This window comes from Phaseolus vulgaris, chromosome 8 (genome assembly GCF_000499845.2).
Source record: "Phaseolus vulgaris cultivar G19833 chromosome 8, P. vulgaris v2.0, whole genome shotgun sequence".
Taxonomy (NCBI): domain Eukaryota; kingdom Viridiplantae; phylum Streptophyta; class Magnoliopsida; order Fabales; family Fabaceae; genus Phaseolus; species Phaseolus vulgaris.
In genome coordinates, this window is record NC_023752.2 from 32,199,102 (window position 1) to 32,226,045 (window position 26,944).

General features: G+C 35.9%; 1 protein-coding gene across 1 annotated transcript; it reads right to left on the bottom strand.

The window, feature by feature from the left end:
- Positions 1-789: 789 nt before the first annotated feature.
- Positions 790-26,944, bottom strand: LOC137823526 (uncharacterized protein At5g03900, chloroplastic). The gene is made up of 14 exons (XM_068628712.1): positions 26,322-26,944; positions 25,774-25,881; positions 25,577-25,680; positions 25,406-25,489; positions 20,188-20,260; positions 20,034-20,099; positions 19,763-19,852; positions 16,278-16,343; positions 15,835-15,971; positions 15,663-15,749; positions 15,508-15,571; positions 2,484-2,627; positions 1,767-1,939; positions 790-1,175 (listed from the first exon to the last, which is right to left on the bottom strand). Exons 1-13 carry the CDS (start codon positions 26,685-26,687, stop codon positions 1,796-1,798), a joined length of 1,533 nt encoding a protein of 510 aa, XP_068484813.1. The 5' UTR covers positions 26,688-26,944; the 3' UTR covers positions 790-1,175; positions 1,767-1,795.

Below are 26,944 nucleotides of genomic sequence, written 5' to 3' on the forward strand. Positions count from 1 at the left end.
AGTAATGTACGTTACACTTCTTTGTGTATCTAATAATGTTTATATTATAAATAATATAACACGATTTAAGGAACAATTAAAATAATAAGTTACTGTAAAAAAATTGAAATAAACAACTAAATGCTTTGGACATTACGTTAAAGAAACCTGATAACTTAAAAGAGTTCCTTTTCAACTATTTTTGTTTTGAAAATATCATTATATACAGTGATTATAAAATTATGTGTTTTAAGAAAAACAGTTAAAAAATAAATATACTACTAATAATGATTTTCAGAAATGTGAGTTTTAAAATTAAAGAAATAATAAAAATATTTTTTTCTCAACTGTTCATAAATTTGTGTTTTACTTTCGATGTATATTAAAATTTAAAATTTATAAACTTATTTTATCGTCCACAAAATCCTTGATTTGACGTGTCACTAAAAATCCAAATTCTAAAAATTAACTATATTTAAACAGTAGTGTTTGATAAAATATCAACCCCGATAGCTTTAAGAAAACACTCTTGTGACACAAATACGAACAATTATCTTTTGACTTCAATCTCTATTTAACCCTTATTCATACTTTATTTCATTCCCTAAATTAAAATTTTGACTTTTAATTCCTAAAAAATTTGTTTTTAAAGTATTCATCTATGATAATTTATATTAGATCTTATAAAATATCCATTTCTTATTAATTTCAAATTAATCTTTCTGAAAAAATTAAAAACTTGTCTATATATTTGAAATGCAATCAATAAAAAATTTTGATAAAAAAAACTAAGAAAATAGAACAAAATCAGACAAGCAAAAGGAACTCTGGTTTACACCTACGCAAAATGAGAAACTTGCGGACCAATATCTTATACAATCTTGCTTCCTAATTATCTGTGGTGCTTTTACGATAAACGTTAATTTTCTTCACCTTCGCGCTAATTAATATCAACACTGGCCAATAAAGTCATAAATACAAAGGCAATGCCTATCAAGCTACATGAAGCTTTCACTACTTTTATAGGTCAAATTACAAATTTTATCACTCAAATTACTGGATCTAAGAAATGAATTACGATTTATAGATGAACCAGTAAATAGTGCAATATAGCAGGGCCACATCCAATGCTTTCACAGAAGCCAAGCCCAGATGCTGTGCTGCTCAAGTTGTCAATACATAAGAAGCTCAACTCCCTGAAATTTTAATGGATGATAACACCCATTCAATGAAGTAAAGATTCCATTATAACTTTTTTATTTCACTAAAATAAGAGGTTTCGTAACATTTTCTACCACTTTTGAAGAAGCGTTTGAAGTTTGAACTATTTGCTTTCTTCATTTACATTTGGCCTCTCACTAAAAAAAATATTACCATGCCTCTTAATTAAAAAATAGAAACCCTCATCTTCACAATATTCACACCCTCGCTACTATGAGCTAAAAATATTATTGGATCCTTAAAACAAAAAAAAAAAGTATTTTTCTTACACTATTTACATTTATTTTTATTTTAATAAAACATTTGCTATTTAAACAAAAAATTATATGAATTTAAAATTAACTAAAACTTAAAAGTATAACTATTAGATATACATTATCGTCTACAATACAAAATCAAATGTAAAGAAGAAAAAAAAAATCATACATTTAGATTTTTAAATTTATCGTCTAATTTAATTAATTTGAAAAAATACCTATAATTCAATACATTGACATTGACATTTTTTAATCCATAGGAATTGAACACATGTTAAGAAGTGTACACATTGAAGTTAAACAAGTTACCTTTATAACAGGTTAACAGTTGACCCTTCTTAGTCGGACCTCTCAAGCTCCCGAAATTTTTTATCCCATTCTTGAGTTTCATAGTCTTGCTCAAGGAAGTCCTTGTCAGTGCTATACACAATTTGATCCTTTCCTATGACTGTCTTTTGGGCCATGTCCCGAGCATTCAAAAGCTGAAAGCCAAAACAAAGAATTTCTCAGGGAGATTATGCCTGAGAAAAGCCATCCCCCATCCAATCTTCCACTCCCTCAAACAAGACAAGAGCATATCGAAATAAAGTATTTAAAAGATCCATAGTTGAACTGAGCATATGATAGTGATACACACATATTGGACGTGGTCGTATAAGCAGCAACCATCCAAAACAATACAGAAATGAGATTGGATGCACAATTATTCAAGGAATCATTTTCAAAATTCAATTACATCCTTATTCAATTTATTCGGAATACTTGTTGTAAACTATAAAATGTGGTAAACTTTATAAAAAGACAACCAAGAGTAATTAGAAGTATATAAAGAAAGAAATGAGAGAAATGAAGGTCTAAAACAGGTCCAACATTTCCTTGCTTCTTTTTTATGTTTTCATACACAAATACAAGGTTGCCTTCATACATTTAAAGGAAGATTCTCTTGAATTCTGTAGTAAATAAATTATAGAGGAAGACAATAATATCGATATACTATAAGGTCAATATGACTTTGATAAATCATACCTTCTGCCGTAGTGAAGTGTCAGGTAATTCAAGAACTCGTGCACACTGCTCTCTAGCTTTATTTCTCTTTTGAATATCATCATTCTTTTTTCGAATAAGAAACCACCGAAAAAGAGGAATTGCAAAGAAACAACCAGCATAAATCTGCAAATATTACCATACAACGTATGAGACAGTGATGTTAAACAATGCTAATAACTATAATCACAAGATTTACAGAATGCTAACAAATATAATTATTAAAATAAAGAAAAAGGAGAAATAGGATAAATCCCTTGTGTATATTGAACAAGTAGGTTATGTTTATACAGAGAAAAACATACAAAACAAATATGGGCTAAGCCCATTACATAGAAATATCTGACAATATCTAATATCTTATAATATCTAATAATATCTTATAATATCTAACAATAATCACAAGATTTATCTCATGCATCCAAGACATACTTAACGTTTATGCAAGTGTAAAACATTTTCCGAAGTATGACATATTTTGATCAATAGTATTTGTCTTTCTCAATGCTTTCATTTTATCTCATTTAGTTAATGGCCATGACTCTAGACAAAGCAAGAGAAGCACCAATAAAATGATATGCTTATCAACCCCGGTTTTATTTACTCTTCTCATTAGGATCATTTCAGCCATTACACATATGGGCTAAGCCCATTACATAAATATGAGATATCTAACAATATCTATAATATCTCATAATATCAAATAATATCTAATTATATCTAATAATATCTAACACTCCCCCTCAAGCTGGTGCATATAGATCATATGTACCCAGCTTGTTACAAATGTAATCAATCCTAGGTCCTCGTAAGGGTTTAGTAAAAATATCTGCTAATTGATTATTTGAATTAACAAACTCAGTCTTGATATCTCCTGATATAATCTTTTCTCGAATGAAATGACAATCAATCTCAATATGTTTTGTCCTTTCATGAAAAACTGGATTTGAGCTAATATGAAGAGCAGCCTGATTATCACATATGAGTGTCATTTGAGTAACCTCTCCAAATTGCAATTCTTTAAGTAACTGTTTAAGCCAAATAAGCTCACAAGTAGCCGAGGCCATAGCTCTATATTCTGCTTCTGCACTAGATCTTGCCACAACACTTTGTTTCTTGCTCTTCCAAGAGATCAAGTTATCACCAATGGAGACACAATAACCAGAAGTTGACCTTCTATCAGATGGAGATCCTGCCCAATCAGCATCTGAATAACAAACGACTTTAGTATGGTTATTATGACCATATAACAAACCTTTTCCAGGAGAGCCTTTAATGTACTTCACTATACGAATGACTGCATTCCAATGATCTTCACATGGAGAATTAAGAAATTGACTCACCACACTGACTGCAAAGGAAATATCAGGACGAGTAACAGTGAGATAGTTCAATCTTCCAACTAATCTCCTGTACTTCTCAGGATCTGAAAGAGGCTCCCCCTGATTGGGTAGAAGCTTGACATTGGGATCCATGGGAGTATCAACAGATTTCGAATTCATCAACCCAATTTCCTCCAAAATATCTAATGCGTATTTTCTTTGAGAGATAACAATACCAGTATTGGATTGTGCTACCTCAATCCCCAAGAAATATCTGAGTTTGCCAAGATCTTTGGTCTGAAAGTGTTGACAAAGGTGTTGTTTTACTTGTGAGATGCCATGGTGATCACTGCCTGTAAGAACAATGTCATCAACATATACTACAAGATAGATACACCCAGCACTCGAGTGACGATAAAAAACTGAATGATCGCCTTCACTGCGAGTCATACCAAATTGTTGAACAACATTGCTAAATTTTCCAAACCAAGCCCTAGGAGACTGCTTGAGGCCATATAAGGATTTGCGAAGACGACATACCAATCCAGAAGACTCCCCCTGAGCAACAAAACCGGGAGGTTGCTCCATATAAATTTCTTCCTGCAAATCCCCATTAAGAAAAGCATTTTTAACATCCAGTTGATAAAGAGGCCATTGTTGAAGAGCAGCCATAGCTATGAATAAGCGAACAGAGGCCATCTTTGCTACTGGAGAAAAAGTATCACCATAGTCTAAACCAAAAATTTGGGTATAACCCTTAGCCACAAGACGAGCTTTGAGACGATCAATAGTACCATCAGGACCAACTTTGATAGCAAAAATCCACCTGCAACCAACAACAGATTTCCTAGATGGTAAAGGAACAAGTTCCCAAGTTCCATTATTCTGAAGCGCATTCATTTCATCAAGCATGGCCTGACGCCAACCAGGATGGACTAAGGCATCACCTACAGATTTTGGAATGGATATAGAAGAAATAGACGAAAGGCAGGTATAAAAGGGTTGAGATAGTCTATGGTAACTCAAAGCAGTATAATGTGGAGAGGGATTACGAGTAGAACGTATACCTTTACGGATAGTAATAGGAAGATCAGGTTCAACAGTCGGAGGTTCAACTATAGGAGCCGGAGGGGGATGAGGTGTTGGCACCAGAATAGAGTCTGCTGATGGACGATGAGACGGTTGACGACGACTATACACCTGAAGAGTTGGCGGCGATGGTGAATTGTTAGGTGCACTAGGCACAACATGAGGAATATTAACTTGATTAGATGAAGAAATTGAAGGAGAAGGACAAGACTTAAAGTAAAGGGAAGATTCACTGAAGGTGACATCTGCTGAAATAAAATAACGGTTTAAAGACGGTGAGAAACATTTATATCCTTTTTGTGATCTAGTGAACCCTAAAAAGACACATTTGTGTGACTTAGGAGATAATTTATCAAGACCAGGACTAAAATTATGAACAAAACATGTGGACCCAAAAACTTTGGGAGGTAAAGAGTGGAGAGGGTCATGTGGAAATAAAATAGAATGAGGAATTTTGTTATCTAAAACTGAAGATGGCATGCGATTAATGAGATAACATGCACTAAGAACAGCATCACCCCAAAAACGCTGAGGAACATCACCATGGATTAAAATAGTACGAGTTGTTTCAACAAGATGTCTATTCTTGCGCTCAGCTACCCCATTTTGTTGAGGTGTATAAGCACATGAAGTTTGATGAAGAATACCATGAGAAGCCATAAAATTTTTAAAAGAATGAGAAAGATACTCACGTCCATTATCACTGCGCAAAATTCGGATGGAAATTCCAAATTGATTTTTAATTTCATTGTAAAATATTTGAAATATAGAAAACAACTCAGAACGGTTTTTCATTAAAAATACCCAAGTACATTTTGAATAATCATCAATAAAAGTAACAAAATACTGAAATCCTAAATTAGACTTAATACGACTTGGTCCCCAAATGTCAGAGTGAACTAAGGCAAAAGGAGATGAAGCACGTTGTGAGACACTACGAGGAAAAGAACTACGAATGTGTTTCCCTAACTGACACGACTCACACGATAAAGTAGACACATTAGACAAACTTGGAACAAGCTGTTGCATCTTGGCAAGACTAGGATGACCCAACCGAGCATGAATGAGAGATGGAGAATCCATAATTGCGCCAACATGTGCAGAAATCTGTAGTTGATAAAGTCCATGAGACTCACATCCGGTGCCAATCATCCGTCCCGAACTCTGGTCCTGTAAAGTAACAGAATCTTTGGTAAAAGAAATAACACAGTCAAGGGAACGAGTGAGACGACTAATGGATAATAAGTTAAATGGAGACCCAGGGACATAAAGAACATTATCAATAGATAAAGATGAAAAAAGATTAATAGTACCAACACCATGTGATGGTACCCTATATCCATTGGCCATGGTAACTGAAGGTAAATAACCCGTAGTAGATAGGGAAGAGAAAAAAGATTTATTACCAGTAATGTGATCAGTGGCACCTGAATCTAGAACCCAAGGGCCATGGGAAGTGGAGTGAGTGAGGCCAACAAAAGATGTACCTGAATGTGCAACAGAAGCCGTGGAACTAGGGTTCTGACGATCCTCATACCATTTAAGAAATTCATTGAAAATAGCAGGCTGGCTTGCGGTATCAATTGAAGTATGGTCCATGGTAGAAGGTTGCACAGGGGCAATTTGAGCAACCGCAACAGATCTAGGAGGACGACCATGTAAGGCATAACATCTGTCAATTTTGTGGCCAAGTTTGCCACAATGGTCACACTTGTGACGCCCTTTGCCCGGCTTGTGAGGGCGAGTACGATCATTATGCTGAGATACTAAAGCAGAAGAGTCATCAACATGAGACGTTATATCAGCGGTGTGTTTACCTGGCACGCGCAAAAGGGTAGAACAAGTGGAAGTAAAATTGGGCACAATAGGAGATCCCAAAATTTGATCACGAACGTGAGAATAATCATCAGGAAGACCATGTAAACCCAATAACATGAAGAACTTGGATCTTTGTTCTAGTTCTTGAGAAGGAGTAGAGGCAGGAGGTAATAACTCATTAAAATCATGAAGAAGAGCATGAAGTTTACCTAGATATTCTGCCATTGTACCATCAAGACGTTTGGGAGCAACAATTGTGAGAAGATTTTGACACACACCATAAAGACGTTGAGTATCATTGGTGTATAATAATTTTGCTTGTTCCCAAACTTCTGAACATGTTTCATAGGTACGAAAAATTTGTTTTAAAGATGAGTGAATGGTCGATTTGATAACAATGCATAATTGAGCATCAATTTTCGACCAACGAACAACCTCATTTTTCAGCAAGAGTAGGATGAGTAAGATGATCAACATAACCTTGACTCTTAAGCCATAATTTAATATCTGATGCCCAAGTGTCATAATTGGTTCCATCCAATTTGTCAATGGAAAGATGAACATTGACGTAATTAGTATAAATAGATGAATCCGGCATAATGACTGAAGAAGAAGCCATAGTGGCAGCGGAAGCGGAAGAAGCCATAAAAGATAAGGACAAATCCAGTCACCGGTTAATTGGCGGGAGCAACAAAGATGAAGGCTCCGACAGCGATTCCGGCGAGATTCCGGCGGCGTCTCCGGCGAAGTTCCGGTGAAGGTCCGGCGAAGGTCCGGCGAGACAGTGGGGGTGGTGGCTGGAAAATTCCAGTGAATAGTGGATTCACCAATAAAAATTGAACCCTAAACCCTAAACTCTAACCTTATGCTCTAGATACCATATTAAAGGAAAAGAAAGAATAGGGTAAATCCCTTGTGTACATTGAACACATAGGGTTATGTTTATATAGGAAAAAGAAACATATGGGCTAAGCCCATTACATAAATATGAGATATCTAACAATATCTATAATATCTCATAATATCAAATAATATCTAATTATATCTAATAATATCTAACACACTTCATATTGACCAAACCCACTTTTTCAGGTTCATGGAATGAAGCTTTGTCACGAATAATTACTGACATGTTGCAATATGTTGTCATGTTGCAATAAAGAGACAAAATAGTTAAAGTAGTTTCTTCATTTCCCTCAAATTGTACGAAGAATAGTCATACATAAAAGGATTGGGGTAGTATTGTAGGATGGGCCAGTATAGGCCCATAAAAAGGAGGACAACTATTTAATTCCACACATAGCCTTTGAACCACTTGGGTGACCTAACTTTTCCCTCAAATTGTACAAATACCCCGTGCTATAGGGGGAATTTTTTCCTCAGGGTTGGGAAGAGCAGGTTGTTGAGAAGGTTGAGGATAGGGGAGTAATGGGTTGGGTTACGGAAAGCATTGGGGAAGAGCTTTGAGTTGATGTGTGAGCCTAAGTGGAAAAGGGTGGTGGTTGGGACGTGGGATATATAGTGAGTTGGGCCTGAGGGGAACATGAGTGACTAGACATGTGGGATTGGACCGCCTTCTGGATAGGAGAAGATAAAGGGTTAGGTGACTAAATGGACATGTTAATGGAGGGTACGTAATGTGTGGGGATAAGGAAGGGAAGTGGGGATATTACTAGTAAGTGAAATTAACATATTAAAACACAATTTTAAGACATCAAAATTGACATTGAATTTTATATAACTCTCGTTTTAGAACCTATTAACACGAAATCAAAACCATTCTTTCTTAGATCATTTTTACTTAGTGAGAGAGAGTCCAAACTGAGTAAAAATTGTTCTTGAAGCTTTCTTTGTACAATCTTGTGATCAATACCTTGATTTGAAGAAAACATAGAGGTTCACCTTGGTTTTCCTTTTCTGTTGTGTTGAGCTTGTCCGAGGTGACATTGTTCTTATTCTTCAATTTAATTTTAGTCTTTAGATTTTTTTGGATAGGGTTTCCTAGTATAGTATAGTAACAAGGTGTTACTAGGAGAGTAATCAAGTATTGTAGGGTTCAAGATTTGGTTTCTTGAGTTGTTTACTTTCACTATTTTGGTTGCGTTTGTAAACCTTGAGATTATACTATAAGCTTAGCTGGTGTAGTGAGCAATTGGGTGTAGCTTTTGATATAGAGTGAACCAGTATAAAGATTTGTTGTCTTGATCTTTCTCTCTCCTTATCTCTCAATTTCTTGATTTGTTACATTCTTAACTATGTGCATTAATTTGAAGCAACTAAATTCTAAAATTCAAAATATTTAATAAGATTCTCATTCTAAGTATTTTCGAAAATTTGTGAGCAAGTAGGTGTGCCCATGTAGCTTACGATTTGGGCCAACATACTGACTAGCCAATTTGTGAGTAGGTCAACGAGCAACTGTGCTTTGCAAATATGGTTGAAGTTCCAATCATACCTAGTTAACAACAAAGTTGCAATCTTTGTGGTGCTAGTTGGTTTGCCCAAACATGTGTTGATGTGCGTAAAAGAGGTTCTTTCAAATCTTGCAAGATGGTTTGGTGTTCATGGAGGATGTCAAGAGGTGACTGTAGATCATACTGATCAGAAAGGAGTGAGAATGTCTAGTGGTCGTCATCCATAAAGGCCCTATAAAGTAGTCATCTAGATGGTTGAATGGAAGGAGGTGTCGTATTATTACTTGCCAGGTGGATAAAGTTATACAAAATATGCAATCAATCTCCATAGAAGCAATTCAGGAGGTATGTTTTGAGTCCTCTTTTGAGAACTTCAATCTTGCCATCCCTTTTTGGGTGGTATGCTCAAATGTATTTTAGTGTTGTTGATAAGATCCCGACAATCTAATCCATATGAAGACTTTTGATGATAACAAATAATGAATGTGCTACATATATATATATATGCAATATTGTGTGAACCTTCTAATGTGTGTTTTGTGCAATTTATAGCTCATCAGACTGTCCACTGGTTAGTCAATACAAGATGTTAGATGCTACAACCAATGAAGTGAAAATCGCGAGTGATCCTGCCTGTTGACCAGAGCGCAAGAGCCTTGCCTCGTCAAAGGTGTCTTCCTCTGGATCGGCTTTGCACCACGCTAGCTTCCGTCCTTCACACCTCGATTCACCTCAAGAACCTGCAAAAGACAGAGTGGCGCCACTGCGGCCGATCGCGCTCCGACGCTCAAGTCAGTGACGGAACCACCAAAACTCTAAGAGAGAAAACTAAGAACTCAAGGAACCGTGCAAAAACTCTCTCAGCGTACTCAAGTATTCTCAAGCGTAAAGAAGTGTTCTAAACGCGCGCGTACCTCAGAAGTTCGTTAGAATCTCTTATATACCTGTGCACTTTCTCTCTCCTGACGGTTACACATCTGAACACGTGGCTCGCATCCAGCTGTACACGTGTCAACCTCTGGAGCGTCCTCTGCTTGAGCGTCACTTCTTACTCTTCAGGCTGTTCGACTAAGTTACCCATGCAAGGAGTAACTCGGCGTATAGCTGCCTTGGAGCGCGATCTCTTCTATGTGGCGAGTGCAGGGTGTCACCATGTACACCTTCCCTGTGGTCTCGCCGGCCGCCATCATAATCTGCTTTACTCGCTTCACCGTGCATGTCCTGGTAAGCTGTTCTCTGGCCTTAACCTCTGGCTAGCTGGGGAATGATCATCTGATAACTTCATCCTTCGCACTCGTGCCCTTTGAAAGCCTTGAACAAGCTTTCCTGATCTTTCGGCGATGTCCTCCTCTCGGCGATCTCTGATCACTTGGTCGCCTGGGTTCGCATCCGGCGACTACGACACAAACCTGGTGACCGTCGGTTTAGATATGCTGGAGATCGGATCACGCCAACTTAACGATTGGTGACTACACGAGCTCCCGGACTTCCTTCCCTTCTGCCAGACAGGTGTTCCGTTCAACACGCCTATATTATTGCTTGCTGCCACGTCATTACTTCCGACTACCTGGGCGGTACAGCGAGTGTACTCGTATACTCGCATGATCCTACGATTTTTTAGCAGAAAACGTCTTGACTCGCATAGAGGATTTTTGGTTGAGCGAATCAGAGCAATCCTGCGAGTACGTAGTCGAATCGAAGGATCGATGATTGTCTTCGATCCGTGACTTGGGCCAATTTAAAAAAAAAAGCCCTTACATGGTGGTTTGAAAGCCCAAGGACGAAACCCAAACGTGCAACTGTGAGAACTCAATCGCTGAAATCGTGATTGTTGCTCGCGTTGTCAACCTCTTTGCTTTTGTTCAAGATCGTCGTCATTCTAGGTCGTGCTCGACGCCATCGCGCCTCCTGCCGTTGCGACCCCATTGTCGTCACGCCTCCCTCCTTCTTGGTCTAATGGTCCCACCACAACTCCGCTCTCTATTATTTCATTTTGTGATGTCACGAGAGGGAGAAGAATTTATTATATTTAGATTTCACCACTGTGCTGCATTGTTCATCTATTTTATTTCTTTTACTTTTATTTTCTTTTTGTTGATCATTATTATAATGGCAAGTGGTCGTACTGGTCCTGCGTGGAAGCATTGTGTTTCTATATATTGTGATGGAAAAGCAAGGAACGTAAAATGTATATATTTTGAGAAAGTAGTAATAAGAGGGATTTACAGATTAAAGCACCATTTAGCAAGGACTTCAAAGGATGTGTGAGCATATATACTAGTGCTATAAGAGGTTAAAAAATTAATGTTGGATACTATTGCTACACTGCAGCAAAAATCTGATAAAGAAATCAATGTTTGTAGAAGACAATAGTGTGTGTGATTCAAATAATTGTAGAAAAAGACCAAGTGAAGAGGTTGGGGACTCATCAAATATTTTCAAGAGAAGGGGAACTCAAACTACTATTAACTCCATTTTCAAGAAGAATGAGAGGGAGGAGACATGCCAAGAAATTGCTCTGTTTTTCTACAATAATGTTATTCCTTTTTATGTAGCAAACAGTGAAGAACTTAAGAGGATGCCTGAATTAGTTATAAGGCTGATAGGGAATTGTTAATCCAAAAGAGGAAAAAGTTGTATTGGACACCTTATGCAGTCCATTGCATTGATCTAATGTTGGAAGATTTTGAGAAGAAAATATCACTCCATCATGAGACAATAGTCAATGGTAAGAAAACTACAACCTACATTTACTCAAGAATTGGTCTTATCTCCTTGTTGCACAAATATAGTAAAGGAATAGATTTGATAAGACCAGCCAATACTCGTTTTGCCACCTCTTATCTGACTTTGGGATGCTTGAATGAAAATTAAAGATCACTTATTAGGATGTTCACATCCTCAAAGTGGCAATCGAGTCAATTTGTAAAAACAAGAGATGAAGGGTTGGTGGAAAATTTATATTGGCAAAGGGATTTTGGAAAAACATTTTAAATTTGCTTGAGGGGTGCCTTCCCCTAATTAAAATGTCGCGCATGTTGGATTTAGATGAGAAATCAGTCATGGGATTTATTTATGAAGAGATAGATATTGCAAAAGAGAAGATACAAAGTCTTTTCAATGCAGTTAGTAAAAGGTAAGACTAATTACCTTTCACTTATATTTAATTTCTAATTTTATTGTTTAGAAATATAGACTTGTTTTAGAGATTAATTTATTTATTTATATCTTATTTAGCTACACTTCCCTTTGGGAAATCATTGATCAAAGATGGGACAACCAATTGCATAAGCCATTGCATGCTGCAAGCTATTACCTTAATCCCATGTTGCATTATCATCCCGATTTTAAAGTTGATTATGAGGTGAAACGTGGAATGTATGACTCTGTGGAGAGGTTGGTGGGAGACATTGATAAGATGAGAAAGATTGATGTTCAAATTGAGAGTTTCAAGAGTTTTTGGTAGTCAGATAGCTCAACATGCACTCAAGACCAAAACTCCATCACAATGGTGGGAATCATATGGTGATGAACATCCAAAACTACAAAGATTTGCAATTAGAGTATTGAGTTTGACTTTTAGTTCATCCGGTTGTGAGCGTAATTGGAGTGCTTTTGAAAGGGTAAGAATTTAAATTATTGAAATTGATTTTACAATTATTTTTTAGATGATAATATGATGTGTTAATTAATTTTATAATTATTTAGATTCACACCAAAGGACCATGAATGATGTGGTGTTTGTGATGACAAATTCAAGATTGATGAAGAAAGATGTTAGGAAACAAAAGATGATCTTGCTTCTGATGATGAATGGACTGTAGAAGAAAATGAAACAAATAGATGGTTTAGAGACGAAGACATATTAGTTGAAGTTGGAGAAGATGATCCTAGAAGAGATGGTTTTGTTGAATTCATGAATGATTTGGAGGTTCCTCCAATTGTTGATAATGATGAAGGACATGGTGGAGATAATATTAATGAAAATGAAGATCATTTGGAAGAGGAAGATGATTATCCTATGATTAATATACCTGACTTTCTTGGATAGTTTATTTGTATTAAACGTTTATGAATTTATTGGTTGTTTTGTGCATGACTATTTTATGAATTAAGAATTTATTTTTAATTATGTTATGTATTAAAGAAAATTCTTTTATATAATAATAACTTTTCTGAGTCAAGTTACGATCCTCGAGTTACGAGTTTTAATTCCTTTCTGATCCTCTTCCAAGTAACGAGTTTCACAACATTAGCTACAACAGTCATGCTTTTAACAGTTAATCACGAAAGCTTTCCATACTCAAAACAAAACTAAGATTGTATAAAAGCCTTGAATGATTAAGTGCAAAGTGCAATTGATATAAAATGTTTCTACTTCACAATGATCAAGTAGAAAACCTAAGAATTATTTTATTGATACCAATCATATAAATTACATTCTCATCATTTGTATTTGTAATGACTAGAACCTTTAAAAAAAGAAATAAAAATATGTTGAAATAAATAGGAAGATTTTGAAGATATTTTTTCCTAATTCCTATGGAGATATTGAGAATATTTTTTATCCTAATAATTTGCTATTTACAACACTCCCCCTAAAGTTGTTAATGAATATCCCCAACTTGCCTACAAGATCCTAGAATCTACCTTGAGGAAGCCCTTTAGTGAAGATTCTTGTTATCTGAAATCTTGTAGGAACATGAGCTATAACCACTAGGCCTCAGTCAAGATTTCTATGATCTCAAGTGTCTGTCAATTTCAATATGTTTGGTCCTATCATGTTGGATTGGATTAGATTATGAGCAATACTCATAGCTGACTTGTTATTACAATATTATTGTCAAGGTATTAAGGTCATCTCAAGTATGATTGTTAGAGAAAAAGTTCAACACCCTATGATTTTGATTAAATGCTGAAAATATATAAACATAGTCATGTTTCACCTATAAGACGATAGCTTAGTTTAACAAGAAATCATGTAAGACACAAGAGTTTTGTCTAATAGACAATACAACACAGCAATCTCAAATCACGTCCAATAAAGCTTTTTACAAGATCAGACGATACGCCGTAGGTCTAAACTAACCTTGTACCACACAAAAACATATATGCTTATTCAATGTTACAAGGATAGTTCGTTAATTCTATCTACCAAGAAGATCTATTTGCAAGCACAATCACATCAAATGACCTCTTGGATAAAAAAACTAAAGTTGTTTTTCTTCAACAAGCCTTTGATGCTAGCATTAACAACTCTAAACAGACTATCTACTTTGTACGACTCTACACTTTAGGCAAAGGCACACTGTTAAAGAAGAGATAAATACATCCAGCCATTCGAAGGTTATGTAAAAGAAGAAAAGGGCATCTAATGCTGCATGGAGTGCATTTAATGCATCATTCACTTTCAAGCTCATTAGACAAAAGAAGGACATTCAAAAGAGCTAAAGTTGCTCAAGTATCAAAAACCATTTTGCAACAACAATCTTCTTCCAGGGCCTATATAAAGCCATTCACCAAGAAGAAGAGAGACTTTGTTGTATAGTACTGAAATCGTTGCGCCCATCAAAAGCTTCATAAAGAACATTGTTTGTGTTCTAGAAAAGAGCATACAAATCTTGTACACGTCTATAGACGATATTTCTCTCTTGGGAGAAACTATATGATTCGTTGACCACCACTCAAATAATCTTCTTATTTTAGACAAAAGTGATTGTTTGGTAAAGAATACCCATTTATCAACCAGGAGCGGCTATCAAATAATATTTGGTTAAGCCATGGGTGGCTTGTGAAAGAATACTTAATTAAGCCAAAATTGACTTATGAAAGAATACTTGGTTAAGTTAGGAGTGGCTTTAGAAAGAATACTTAATTAAGTTAAGAGTGACTTATGAAAGAATACTTGGTTAAGTCAAAAGTGGCTTGAGAAAATAATACTTGGACAGGGTCAACCAGGAGTGGTTGGGAGTCGAACAATACTCAAGAGGTTAGTCAGAAGTGGTTATGGGCCCAAACAATAGTCAATGGGTTAGCCAGGAATGGGTACGAGCCCAAACAATACCTGAGGGGTTAGCCAGAAGTGGATAGGAGCCCAAAGAATACACAATCGTTTTATTTATCATGTCTTCCTACAATTTGTTTCTTCCTTCATAAAATTACATAGATATCAAGAAAGTGACCATACCCATGTTCGTAGGAACTGCCCACCCAAAAATTAATTTATCTTAAATTTGCAGCAATAAAATTGCCATGAAATTCCCAAAATTAGCAATATCATCAACCTATACCAAAATGTTCCTTCAAAAAGATAATTTATAACTTTGAACTTAGTTGTTTGGACATAGAAATATTATTCAGTACCTGAAGAAGAGGAAATATGTCGCCTACAAATTTAATGAAGCTACTGGGTGCAACTGCCATATCTCTATCGAGCAATGAAAAACAGAAGTGAGGGCATTGAAACAAAAAAAATTGAAAGCAAATTAATGATGTAATGCATCATGTGAAGAACATACTTCAACATGGTTCCAAGAATAATAACTCCAAACAGATTAAGGCCACCTAGGCCAAAGACCATTGCTCTCTCGGAGGTGCCAGTTTTACTGCGATAGAACAAGCCTACTGTTATGTTTTAATAAACATACAAGGATAATCATAACTAGATCAGAAAAAATAAATAAAAAAAACCTGAATTGCCATTTTTTCTCCTGGAAAAACTTCTCAATTCCAACCCAATCTGCCCATCTCCTTCCTACATATTCTTTCCTCTTACTCTTTTGAGAAGCTGTCCTCTGCAGAGATGGAAACCTGTACAGAATATTTCCCTGCATAACAAGCAATCTGCAAGTATATATAAAAAGAGGGGAAATAAGGCGAACAAATAATTCTCAGCAGAAATCAATAGCTACTATATATTTTATACATGAGTTGCAGATGGTATTATTATGTATGAGTAAGAAATTCATGCTTTCCTTAAAAAAAAAAAAACTATTACTAACAATTGTATGATAATCCTTAAGGAAATCCATAATGTGGCAACAAAGAGTAATTCTACGGACTAATATACAGGATCATCTTGTAGATACCATTTGAGAGGAAAAAGGAAAAGCAGAAGTTATTGTCTCGAATACCTTCTCGTCAACATCAGGCTGACCATCAAATCGTAAAAGCACAGGTAAGATATAGGATTCATCATCCTGCCACAACCCAAAGATACAAGGTTAAAAATTAGGAATGACATCGTATAAAAAAAAGTAGGGTTTAAATGTTTTGTCCGTGTAAAATGAGCAAATTTTGTTTTTGGTCCTCATAGTTGTCTTTGGTTCCACCCCTCAAATCTAAAACCAATACCTCTGGTCCATGCCATCATATGACATCAAGTGATTGATTCTGTTTCTTAATGGAAAGCCGCATGACCATTACCCATCAATGCATACTTGGTGTCATGCTAGGATATCAAATCTCCACTATTTATAGTAATGATTTATTTTCTCAACATAAATAAATCACATGTGTTGTCATAGAGACACACTTTAAACTCAATGCTTCTCTTTTTCTTATAGTTTAATATGGTATCTAGAGCCTTTTGAAAACGATGTTTGCCTGGTGGACCCACGATATCTAAGGGAGACTTATCTTAACACACATTCACTTGTTCCGACGACCTTAGTTTTCTCTGGAAACCACAGGGTTGGAACCTTATTTCTCAAATATAGATAGAAAGAAAAGAATAATAAATTTCTTTTGTATTACAATAAAAAGGCCATTGGACTATATATTCTTGAGCCTTTTATTTTAGGAAATATAGAGAACTAATTCTCAGGATATGAATTTCAGTAATTATAGGATTGATTTTAAATACGTAATCTACTATTAATGACATCATACTATTGTAATAATGAATAAAATTATAATGTTAAAATAAATAAAAAACTTCCTAAAATACATAATGAGCAACACTGTTTTGACACTCCCCTTCAAAATATTGAGTAAGTTTTCTCCATTCTGGGCTTGGATATAATTCTTTCAGTTAATGCAGTTTAGCCCTTTGTTGAGTATGTCAGCAAGTTGATTTTGAGTGGACACATATGGGGTGCAAATCAAACCACTGTCTAGCTTTGACTTGATAAAATGTCTATCAACCTTAATATGTTTAGTGTTATCATTTTGCATCGAGTTGTGGACTATACAAATAGCAGATTTATTATCACAATTGCATCGAGTTGTGGGCTATACAAATAGCAGATTTATTATCACAATATAACCTCACATGCTCATCCCACTTTATCTTCAGGTCTTTTCAATGTAATTCTCATCCATGGAATTTCACATATTCCTTGGGCTATTGCTCGAAATTATGTTTCAGCACTTGATTTGGCTAGAACGTTCTGCTTTTTGCTCCTCCATGCCACTAGACTTCCGAAATCAGGCTATGACCTAGTGAGTTGGGCCACAAATCCCATCTCAATTATAGTGTCTACTACCAACCAACACCTCTTTCAAACTTATTTTTTGTTCTCATAAGATGTATGCACCATTTTGGAGTGCAGCTCATGCCCTCTATATTATGGCACCCTACATTTGTACAGTGTTTGTCAAGACCTCTTGACACTACTTGCTCCACGACAATTTCCTGCTTACATGATTTCAATGAGCTTCTACCACCAACTGCAAATGTTAAGAAAAAACTTGAGAACCACATCCACAATATTTATGACTTCCTTGTATGGCTTGCCTCGAGTGTCCTGCTACATGTGATCAGATTCTGCGATCACCATGATGCTATTATGACAACTGTGTATTCCTCCAAAAATAAGCATGAAGATCCATACCTCTTATGTTGGGGACACTTCCACATTTGCCTCCTAAAGCACTAATTGTTCTACTATCGTGCCAGTCCAAGGTGAAGTTGCACAACCGCATGACAAAAGGTTGTATCATGTCATACCTTGATGTCTAGCCGTGTTGCACTTCATGAACAAAACCAAAGAGATTGCTCTATTTCGGGATGTTTTGTGTTGAAATAAGGTTTAACCTAAGGGTCACAATACCAGCCCCAAAAGATGTCATTCTTACTTTTCAAGGTTATTTTTCATTAAGGGTAAAACATTAAGTATCTTTTAACCTATAATCCACATTTTTCCACCCTATTCTTTCACTATCCCTCTTATGCAATTCACTCCCTCCATTGTTTTGTTTCTCAAGTTCTCATGACAGTTTGAACAGCTTAAGGTAGTACTTCTAACAACATTTCTTACAGGACCAACAACATTTGGTTAAACTTACACCTTTCTTTTTTTTGTTAATGTACACATACTACAAGATTAAAATAACAACTATCCCACCATCGCTATCTCGCTCATTTTGGGGGTGGGCACCCTGCATTGTTATCCACTATAGAATATTGTGCCTAGGAGCAAGGTAACTGGTAGCTTCAGTGGTGGTGGAAATATGAATGGGTATCATGTAGCTTGGACTATGGTGGTTGCTACCTACATTTCAAGGACAAGAGTTTGGTTTGCATGCAAAATATCCATAGCTCCTTCACTGTTGAAACCCATAGTTCAACAGTGGTTCTTGTCTCTTTCCTCTTTTAACACGCCTCCATTGTGCCTCCCACAACCTTTTTCCTTCATTTTTGGTTTTCTTTAATATCCAGATTATGATTTTCAAACGCTAACCAGGGAATAGGATAAAAAGAACAAGAAATGGGAGAGCACTCTTTCTTCTAAGGGTTTTCCCTTCTCAAAAGATTTATCCTTTCCCAAACAGTCAGTGTTCAACTGACAATGACAACCCAAATATGAATCTCTCGTATCCTTCCTCCCCTCATTATATATCTAACCAACCACTCAAACTAATTGACTAGCTCAACATTCAAACTATCTTAACTAACTCCTCTAATCCTAACAATATTACCATTAATTTCTCTTTGTGATTTTGCTTTTGTGCTTAAGTTTGACAGCCTTTTTTCAGATGGTTCAGTGTTCTGGTTAGCTGTGTTTAACAGCCATGTTAAAAAACTATGTTTGGATATGCATGGTTGTGTTGGCTCAAAATGTCTTCAAATGGAGCTAATGCTAATAAAGATAATGGGAGTGCAATTTCTTAATTGAAATTGTTGTGTTGTGACTTTTAAGTTAATTATAAGTTTAGGGTTTAGGGTATTGACCTTATTCAAGCTTTTAAGTTTATAAGTCATGTTACCTTATTCAAGTTATTTTCAAGCATCCATGCTTAAATAGGAATGATATTATATTCCATGTTAAAATATCGATCTTTATGATTCCAGTCCCCTCTCCAGCTTTTCATATTTCAAGGAAAGGAGAAAGAAGAGTGCATCTGGCCACAAAAAGAGGACCTCAAAACAAGAACAAGGGTGGTCACTGCAAAAGACCAAGACACACAAGACTGTGTATTACGGGGTACTTAAGTCCCAAATCAACAAATATCCTTGTTAAACAAATTATAGAATGTTCAGTTACATATCAGTTCCACTTTTATGAAGGTTCAATTTCCGCGTGCAGGAAAAAGCAACTCCTTTTAGCTTCCATTTATCACATAAAACATGCTCATCTGTGTTTGTAGACACACAACCAAACATATACCAAATTACCTTAAGTCCCTCCATAGAATCTATGTCAAGATATGGAGCAAGTTCTTCAGCTGCAACAACACCACCATTGGATGCTATGTATTGCCCAATCTGTATATAAGATGAGTAAAGTGGATTAGAGGAAATAAACATGTAAAGATATTGGAAAGTTTAAAAAGGGTAAAAGAGTTTAGCATTTTAACATGTAATGTGAAAAACAGTACCAAATATGAAACAAAAAAACAAAATCATCAAAGGCAACGGACCACTGAATATAGTCCTCAATTATTACCAACTTCCATCTCTCTTCTTCAATTCCTTGATTAGGATCACCATCTCCAAATACAAAGGAGAAGACCTACCAAAATGACAAATTCCTTGTCTTCATTAGAAACAATAAAATGTGGGGTGGAAGGATGACATGTTATTTCAATTACATCACACACCGATTCAATGAAGTTCATCTTGTCATCATCAGCTTGTAGCCTTCGCCTCCTATAATAATATGGATCCCAGTACCTTCAATCGTATAAAAATTAAATTATATGTTACCAAATATTTCTCTCAAAATGAAATGTGTCTCTTTTACATACAGGAAACTAGATACATGTGCTACAAACTGGGAATGTAATTGGAGAAATTAAGATATACTTAATTCAATCAAAAGTATAGACAAAAGCAAATCAACTTCCCGTACACTTCCACGTCTATCCACACAGGCTAAAAATATGTTAGGCCATTATGGTATACAACAGTTATGGTTTGTCAATAATATCTCTCCCATACCACACTTTTAAATATTTATTCCCAATTGCCAGTTGTTTTGGGGCCCACCATGCTCTTAGCAGCATTTCAATTTTTAAATCGTATTGCAGAAAAAGAACCAAAGAACACTTACAAGAAGGACACTTGCACTTGTCCCTTTCCTGCTTCTGCATATTTCAGGCTGCTCAGTACCTTTTGTCTGCTCGGTGTTAAGAGTCAGCAGCCACAGAGACAGGGGAGGGAGAGAAGGATGGCATGTGTATTTTAGAAAATAAAACCTTTATTTGGGATGATTATGATGTTGGAGGACCCATCTGATCAATGAACAAGCCTCAGGTTCTCTTTTTTTTTTAATTTTTAATTCGCAATTAAATATTCGGTAATTTGATTATGTAGTGCTTCATGGGAATTAGCAATTAAAAAAACGGTTTAGTTGTCAACTCTGGGGATGTATAGAATCTTGCATATTATGCTTTGTTTATGGTAAAAAAATGAACGTGGTTGGTTTGGATCCTTTCATATCAGTCCCACGATGTTCATTTAAGTTCAGTTTGCTTTGAGGGAAAATATTTTGTGCCAGTTATTGTCTTACAAGTTAAAGCCACGACTTTGACTAGTTTGACCTTTTATTTTGAAGCTTTATTAGGAATATTGACTTGAAGGTAGGTAGTATAAGAGAAATTTTGAAAACCTCTTGATATGGTTAATATTTTTCGTGACAGAAAAACAAGTTTTCACAATAGAAACCTTTTGTCCAGAAAAACAAAATATATCCAAACAATTTATAGTATCCATTTGTGAAAACTTGTTATAATTATAGAAAAAAGTGTTAATCCTATATAATAAAGAATGTTGTTATAATTATGGAAATAAGGAGTTGATCCTATGTAATCAGAAATATCTAGATTATATATATATATATATATATATATATATATATATATATATTATTAGGAACATTTTTTATTCCTGTATTATATCTTTGGATATCAAACCTCTCTATTTATTGTATTGATTACTAGTTCTCAATATAAATGATGTGCCCATGCTATTTAAAAAATACATCATTTCAACTTAATGTTTCTCTCTTCCATAGAGTTTTACATGATATCTAGAGCCTTTTTCAAAACCATGTTGGCTCAGAAGACTCATTGTCTCTGGAGGATATTTTTTCGAACCTTTCTCTTGTGTATCCCTTTTGTTGCATAATCAAGAGAATTATTTTGTAATTAAGTGCAGATTTCATTCTCTATTTATTAGGAAAGATTTGTTAGTGATTTGATTTGTACAGCTTTAATCACCGATTATTTCTTGCTTTCATTACCTATTATTTCTTTCCTTAATTAAGTTGTAAATAATCTATAAATTGAGACTGTAATCACATTTGCAAATTATCTCAGAAATACATTTCATCTATTTCTTTCAACTTGGTATCAGACCTGATCTGGGAGACTCTGCTTCTGCAATCTTTTTTCTTTAGCAGCCTTCATTGCTACAATTATTTTTCTGGACAGCCTTCATGGCTGCAATTACTTTTTTTGGACAGCCTCAATTGCTGCAACTGTTTTTTTTTTTCTTCTCTTTTCCCCACTGACCACCACCTTGCACCATTAACCATCATTGCCACCACCATTGACCGTGGTCGTCGACCACCACCGCCGGAAAAAATTTCCAACAAACTTTTTCTTTTGTGAATAGGACCAAATTTTGTCAATCTGCAAAGCTCAGTTGGTATTGAACTCTCATGGACTCCCTTAGTAAGACAACTAGTTATTGTTCTTTAACTAGTAAGAGTTCTAGTTTCTTATCATTTAATGCTTCTAGTACTGAAAATATATGGATTATAAACTCTAGTGCTACCTATCATATGACACCTCATTCCTCTTATTTTTCATCCTACACTGCTTTATCTGGTAACCAACATATTACTGTAGCTAATGGTTCCAATACCCCCGTTACTGGTCATGGTAACGTTCACCTTCAACCTTCCTTTCCTTTAAAAAATGTGTTTCATGTTCCCAAACTATCCAATAACCTCTTGTCTATTCAAAAGGTTACCCAAGATTTAAATTGTGCAATGGTAATTTTTCATTCCCATTGTGTTTTTCAGGATCTTGCCACAAGGAAGACTATTGGAATTGCTAAAGAGCAAAGCGGGTTATATTATTTACAGCATGAAGAAAATAAAAAGTGTGCTAGACTATAGTCACACACTTCTAATCTTCAGCAAGGCCAAGAATCTTGGTCATCCTCTCACATATGAATTCAACACAGACGTCTTGGCCATCCTCCATTTAGTACCCTAAAGTCCTTATTTCCTGTTTTATTTACAAAAGTGTCTACTGAGTTTTTTCATTGTGATGTTTGTCAGTTTGCTAAACACCATCAGACAACTTTTCTTCCCAATGGTAATAAAAGTTCTAAACCTTTTGATCTTATTCATTCAGATGTATGGGGAGTTTCACCTATTCTTAATATCTCTCGGGTGCAAAATGATTTTTTCATTTATTGATGATTGTACTCGGGTTACCTGTACATTCCTCATAAAAGATAAGTCTGAAGTATTTTACTTGTTTGTAAATTTTTATAGTTTGGTTCAAACACAATTTGAAAGTCCAATTAAAGATTGCGTTCTGATAATGGAAGAGAATATGTGAACCAAAACCTTTTCAAGTTCCTTCAGGGAAATGGAGTTGTTCATGACTTAACTTGTGTGGACACTCCTTAACAAAATGGGGTTGCTGAAAGGAAAAATCGTCATATCCTTGAGGTTACTAGAACTTTACTCTTTCAAACGTTTGTTCCTAGATCTTACTGGGGGAAGCAGTCTTGACTGCTACTTATTTGATTAATAGATTACCCTCTCGGGTTCTAGAGGGTGTTACTCCTATTCAGCTCATGACCACATTCTATCATTCTATTCCATGTTGACTAGTCTTCAAAATTGTGTCTTTGGTTGTCCTGCTTTTGTCCATGTTCATAATCCTTATAGGGGTAAGTTAGATCCTCGCGCCATCAAATGTGTCTTCATCAATTATGCCCCCAACAAAAAGGGGTACAAATGTTATCACCCTCAAAGTCGTAAAGTCTATGTTTCCAAGGATGTCACCTTTCATGAAAGATAGTCTTCCTTTCCTAGTTCTCAACTTTAGGGAGAGACTATTCAAGAAGTTGAGGTTCTAGACTTGCCACCTTTTCCTTTGTTGCAGGATTTCAATCTTAGGGAGGATGACAAAGACCCTGCACCAACATCATTAACAGTGAAGAATAATGAGGACAAATATTTTGGAAAACAATATCAGCGAAGGCAACAAGAACTCGTCCTGGTCGAACAACAACTTCAATTGTCCGAACCGGAGGTAAGAACTCATACCCGTGAGACTCTTGAGGAAACCTTAAATACTGCTTTTGAACCTATCCTAAATGATTTACCTATTTCCTTGAGAAAAGAAAAAAGATCTTGTGCCAAGTATCCTATTTCCCATTTTGTGTCAACAGAAAAACTTTCGATGCAGCACCAGAGTTTTCTTTCAGCTATTGATTCTATCAGAATCCCTACATCAGTACAAGAAGCCTTAAAAGATGAGAACTGGATTCGAGCCATGAATGAAGAAATGAGCGTATTACAAAGGAATGAGACTTGGGAGATTGTAGAGAGACCAAAAGATAAGAAGGCAATGGGTTATAGGTGGATATACACAGTTAAGTATAAGTTTGATGACACACTGGATCGGTATAAAGCAAGGTTGGATGCAAAAGGGTATACTCAAACCTATGGAATCGATTAGGAGGAGACTTTTACTCAAGTGGCAAAAATAAATACAGTCAAGATTATTCTTGCGCCGCCGTAGCAAGCCTCATTCTTTCTGCCGTTATCGCTTTCTCCGTTCACTGTTAGCATCCCGTGAAAAGTCGCAGCCATGAAAAACCCGCATTGCCACCGTCATGGTGTGATGGTGACCAGAAAATTCGCCACCATTTTCCGCGATGGCGACGCCATAACCGTTTATTGATAACATTGGTTGGAAGTTACATGGGAAACCCCTCATCCACACATTATTGTGCAAGCATCTACTTCTGAGTCACTTGTTGCTCCTAAATTACCAAATGATCCATCTTCAGGAACATCAAATGGAGTGCGACATGCCAAAATACTAGTGACACTACTTTGATGGCATACACTGGTAATTCATGTGCTTGTCTCTCTAACTCTCCTTCTCTTGGTCCTTATATATCCCTAGAATCTAAACATTCATTCCAACACATTTTATTTCCTTTTTAAGAGAATCTGATTGTTACAAATGGAGTTGAGAATGCAATTAGCATGATTGTAATTAATAAAATGTGTTTATTCCCTCTCATTATCCAAGTCAAAGCCACTCAAGGTGGTGGTCGGGAGTATGGCAAGGTAGTAGATAGGAACAACAATGGATTAATAGAAGCCATTTGTAGCCACCCTAGGCTTTTGCTACCATATTTGAATGAACAAGAAAGAGAGAAATTGAGAAAGTTCTATTTCACTAAAACATAAGAATAACAAAACTGAGGAACATCTACCTACAATAGATAGTTATAGAGTGCAAAAGCTCAAAGAGAGAAGATGACAATCATAATTGTCTCTGAGACAATTACAACTTCTTACAAAAAACTTATTGCAAGATAAGTGCCAATAGTTTTAAAGCAAGCTAACCAACTGACAAGTATTGAAAGAAAGATATTCTCATCACTAATAATCAAGAATATCTAGATTATGTGTAGTATTAAGAACATTTAAACACTCACACTATCTCTTAACACATTTTTCAAATTCTAATTAGCAGAAAACAATCAGAACCAAGAAGGAAAAATATTTGAGAAATTTTGTATAAAATGCAACTCCTTCACTCAAAATAGAATTACCAGAATAAATCAACAGGATTGAAGAAGAAAGTGACTCCTGAATCATACGACCTGCCTCCACGCCTTCCACGGTTATCATCATCACTGCAAATAAATAACATTATTCCCTCATTCACATCACTAAATTTTTCAAGAAAAAATACAATTATAGACATTAAAGTTATGGAATACCTTCTACTGCTAGTTACAAGAGCAATTATTGTAGTGTAAACAATAACAATGGATGCAATAAGCGCTGTGCCAAAAGATACCCTTATCAAGTATTCTACTGCGGCCTGTCAAAGTCAAAGTTATACAACAACAACAACAACATTCAAGTGATAAAACATCAGCAACAACTGTTACAGAGAAGACAATAGTCTTCATACCTTGGCCTTTTCAAAATAGGGTTCAGCTTTAATCCTAAGCGACTTGGCACCAAGCCTAGATCGATAATCTTTTGGAAATACATAAAGAACGTCACCTTCCTCAGAAACCTGTAGATACAACCGTAGCACATAATTTCTAATGTTTAACCATAATCACAGTTTACAATAAATAGGAAACCAAGGAAACAAATTAATAACCAACTTACTGCAGCACATTTTCCACATTGATAGGAAGCTATGAGCTACACTATTCCACAATATCCTAAAATCTACCATTAAAGCTATAAAGAAGATAAATACAAGCATTTAAATTTTAACGATAAGTAAGAAAAATACACATATAACCTAAAATATGCCCTACAAGTGTCATTATCTAACTATAGGAAATTAAAATATAAACTAAATAATATTACAAACTTTTAATATTCTAAAACCATCCTATAAAACCCTTAAACCATTTAATTTTCCTTCTTTTGGTCATATTTAAGATAATCCTATCATATACGGTACTGGAAGCTTCACAAAGTAAAGGGCAACAAAGTAACAACCTCCAAGAAGCCATCTGTGTCAGCGGCAAGAGCTTGAAGAGCCTTCTGAGCTTGATTCAAGTTGAGGCCAGCCCTGCTAGCCACATCCCCAATGGTCACTCTCCCTCCGCATCCATCCACCGCGTCCATCGTTCGCTTTCTGACATCCGACGGCACCTTATCGGTTTCCACTGTGCCCCCGGGCCTCGCCACCAAAACCCTAGAATCCAATCCCCTTCTCCGAACTCCCCCAATCAACGGGTTTTGCACGCAAGGGAATGCTATTGCCTGCTTCGGGGGCTTCGCCAAACTAGAAAGAGTGAAGGATTGTAGCCGCGAGAGGCCACAAGTGGGGATGACAGTGATGCACTTCGAAATGGACGCCATTTCAGTGTTTGGACATGGAAGACACTTTGGTGGTGCTGATGAGAGTATCTGTAACAACTAAAATTCCAGAAAAGTATATTTAGGAGGACATTCTATCAGGAAAATAAAGTAAGAAAAAAAAGGGCTTAATGATCATTTTCGTGTGCTTCTGGTGCGAAGAAGCGGGAGCAGAGGATGAGGCTCGCGTATTGACGCATTCGCCCTCACCACTCGGAAACTAACTAATTTTAATTTTTTCTTTGCTAGATTGTATCATT

Excerpts from the sequence above, each read along its gene's own strand:
- LOC137823526 (XM_068628712.1), bottom strand. The coding sequence starts at position 26,687 with ATGGCGTCCATTTCGAAGTGCATCACTGTCATCCCCACTTGTGGCCTC. Across the intron at positions 20,100-20,187 it reads AGATGAACTTCATTGAATCG|GTCTTCTCCTTTGTATTTGG; the intron begins GTGTGTGATGTA and ends TCATTTTGGTAG. Across the intron at positions 2,628-15,507 it reads ACATATTTCCTCTTCTTCAG|ATTTATGCTGGTTGTTTCTT; the intron begins GTACTGAATAAT and ends TAATATTTGCAG.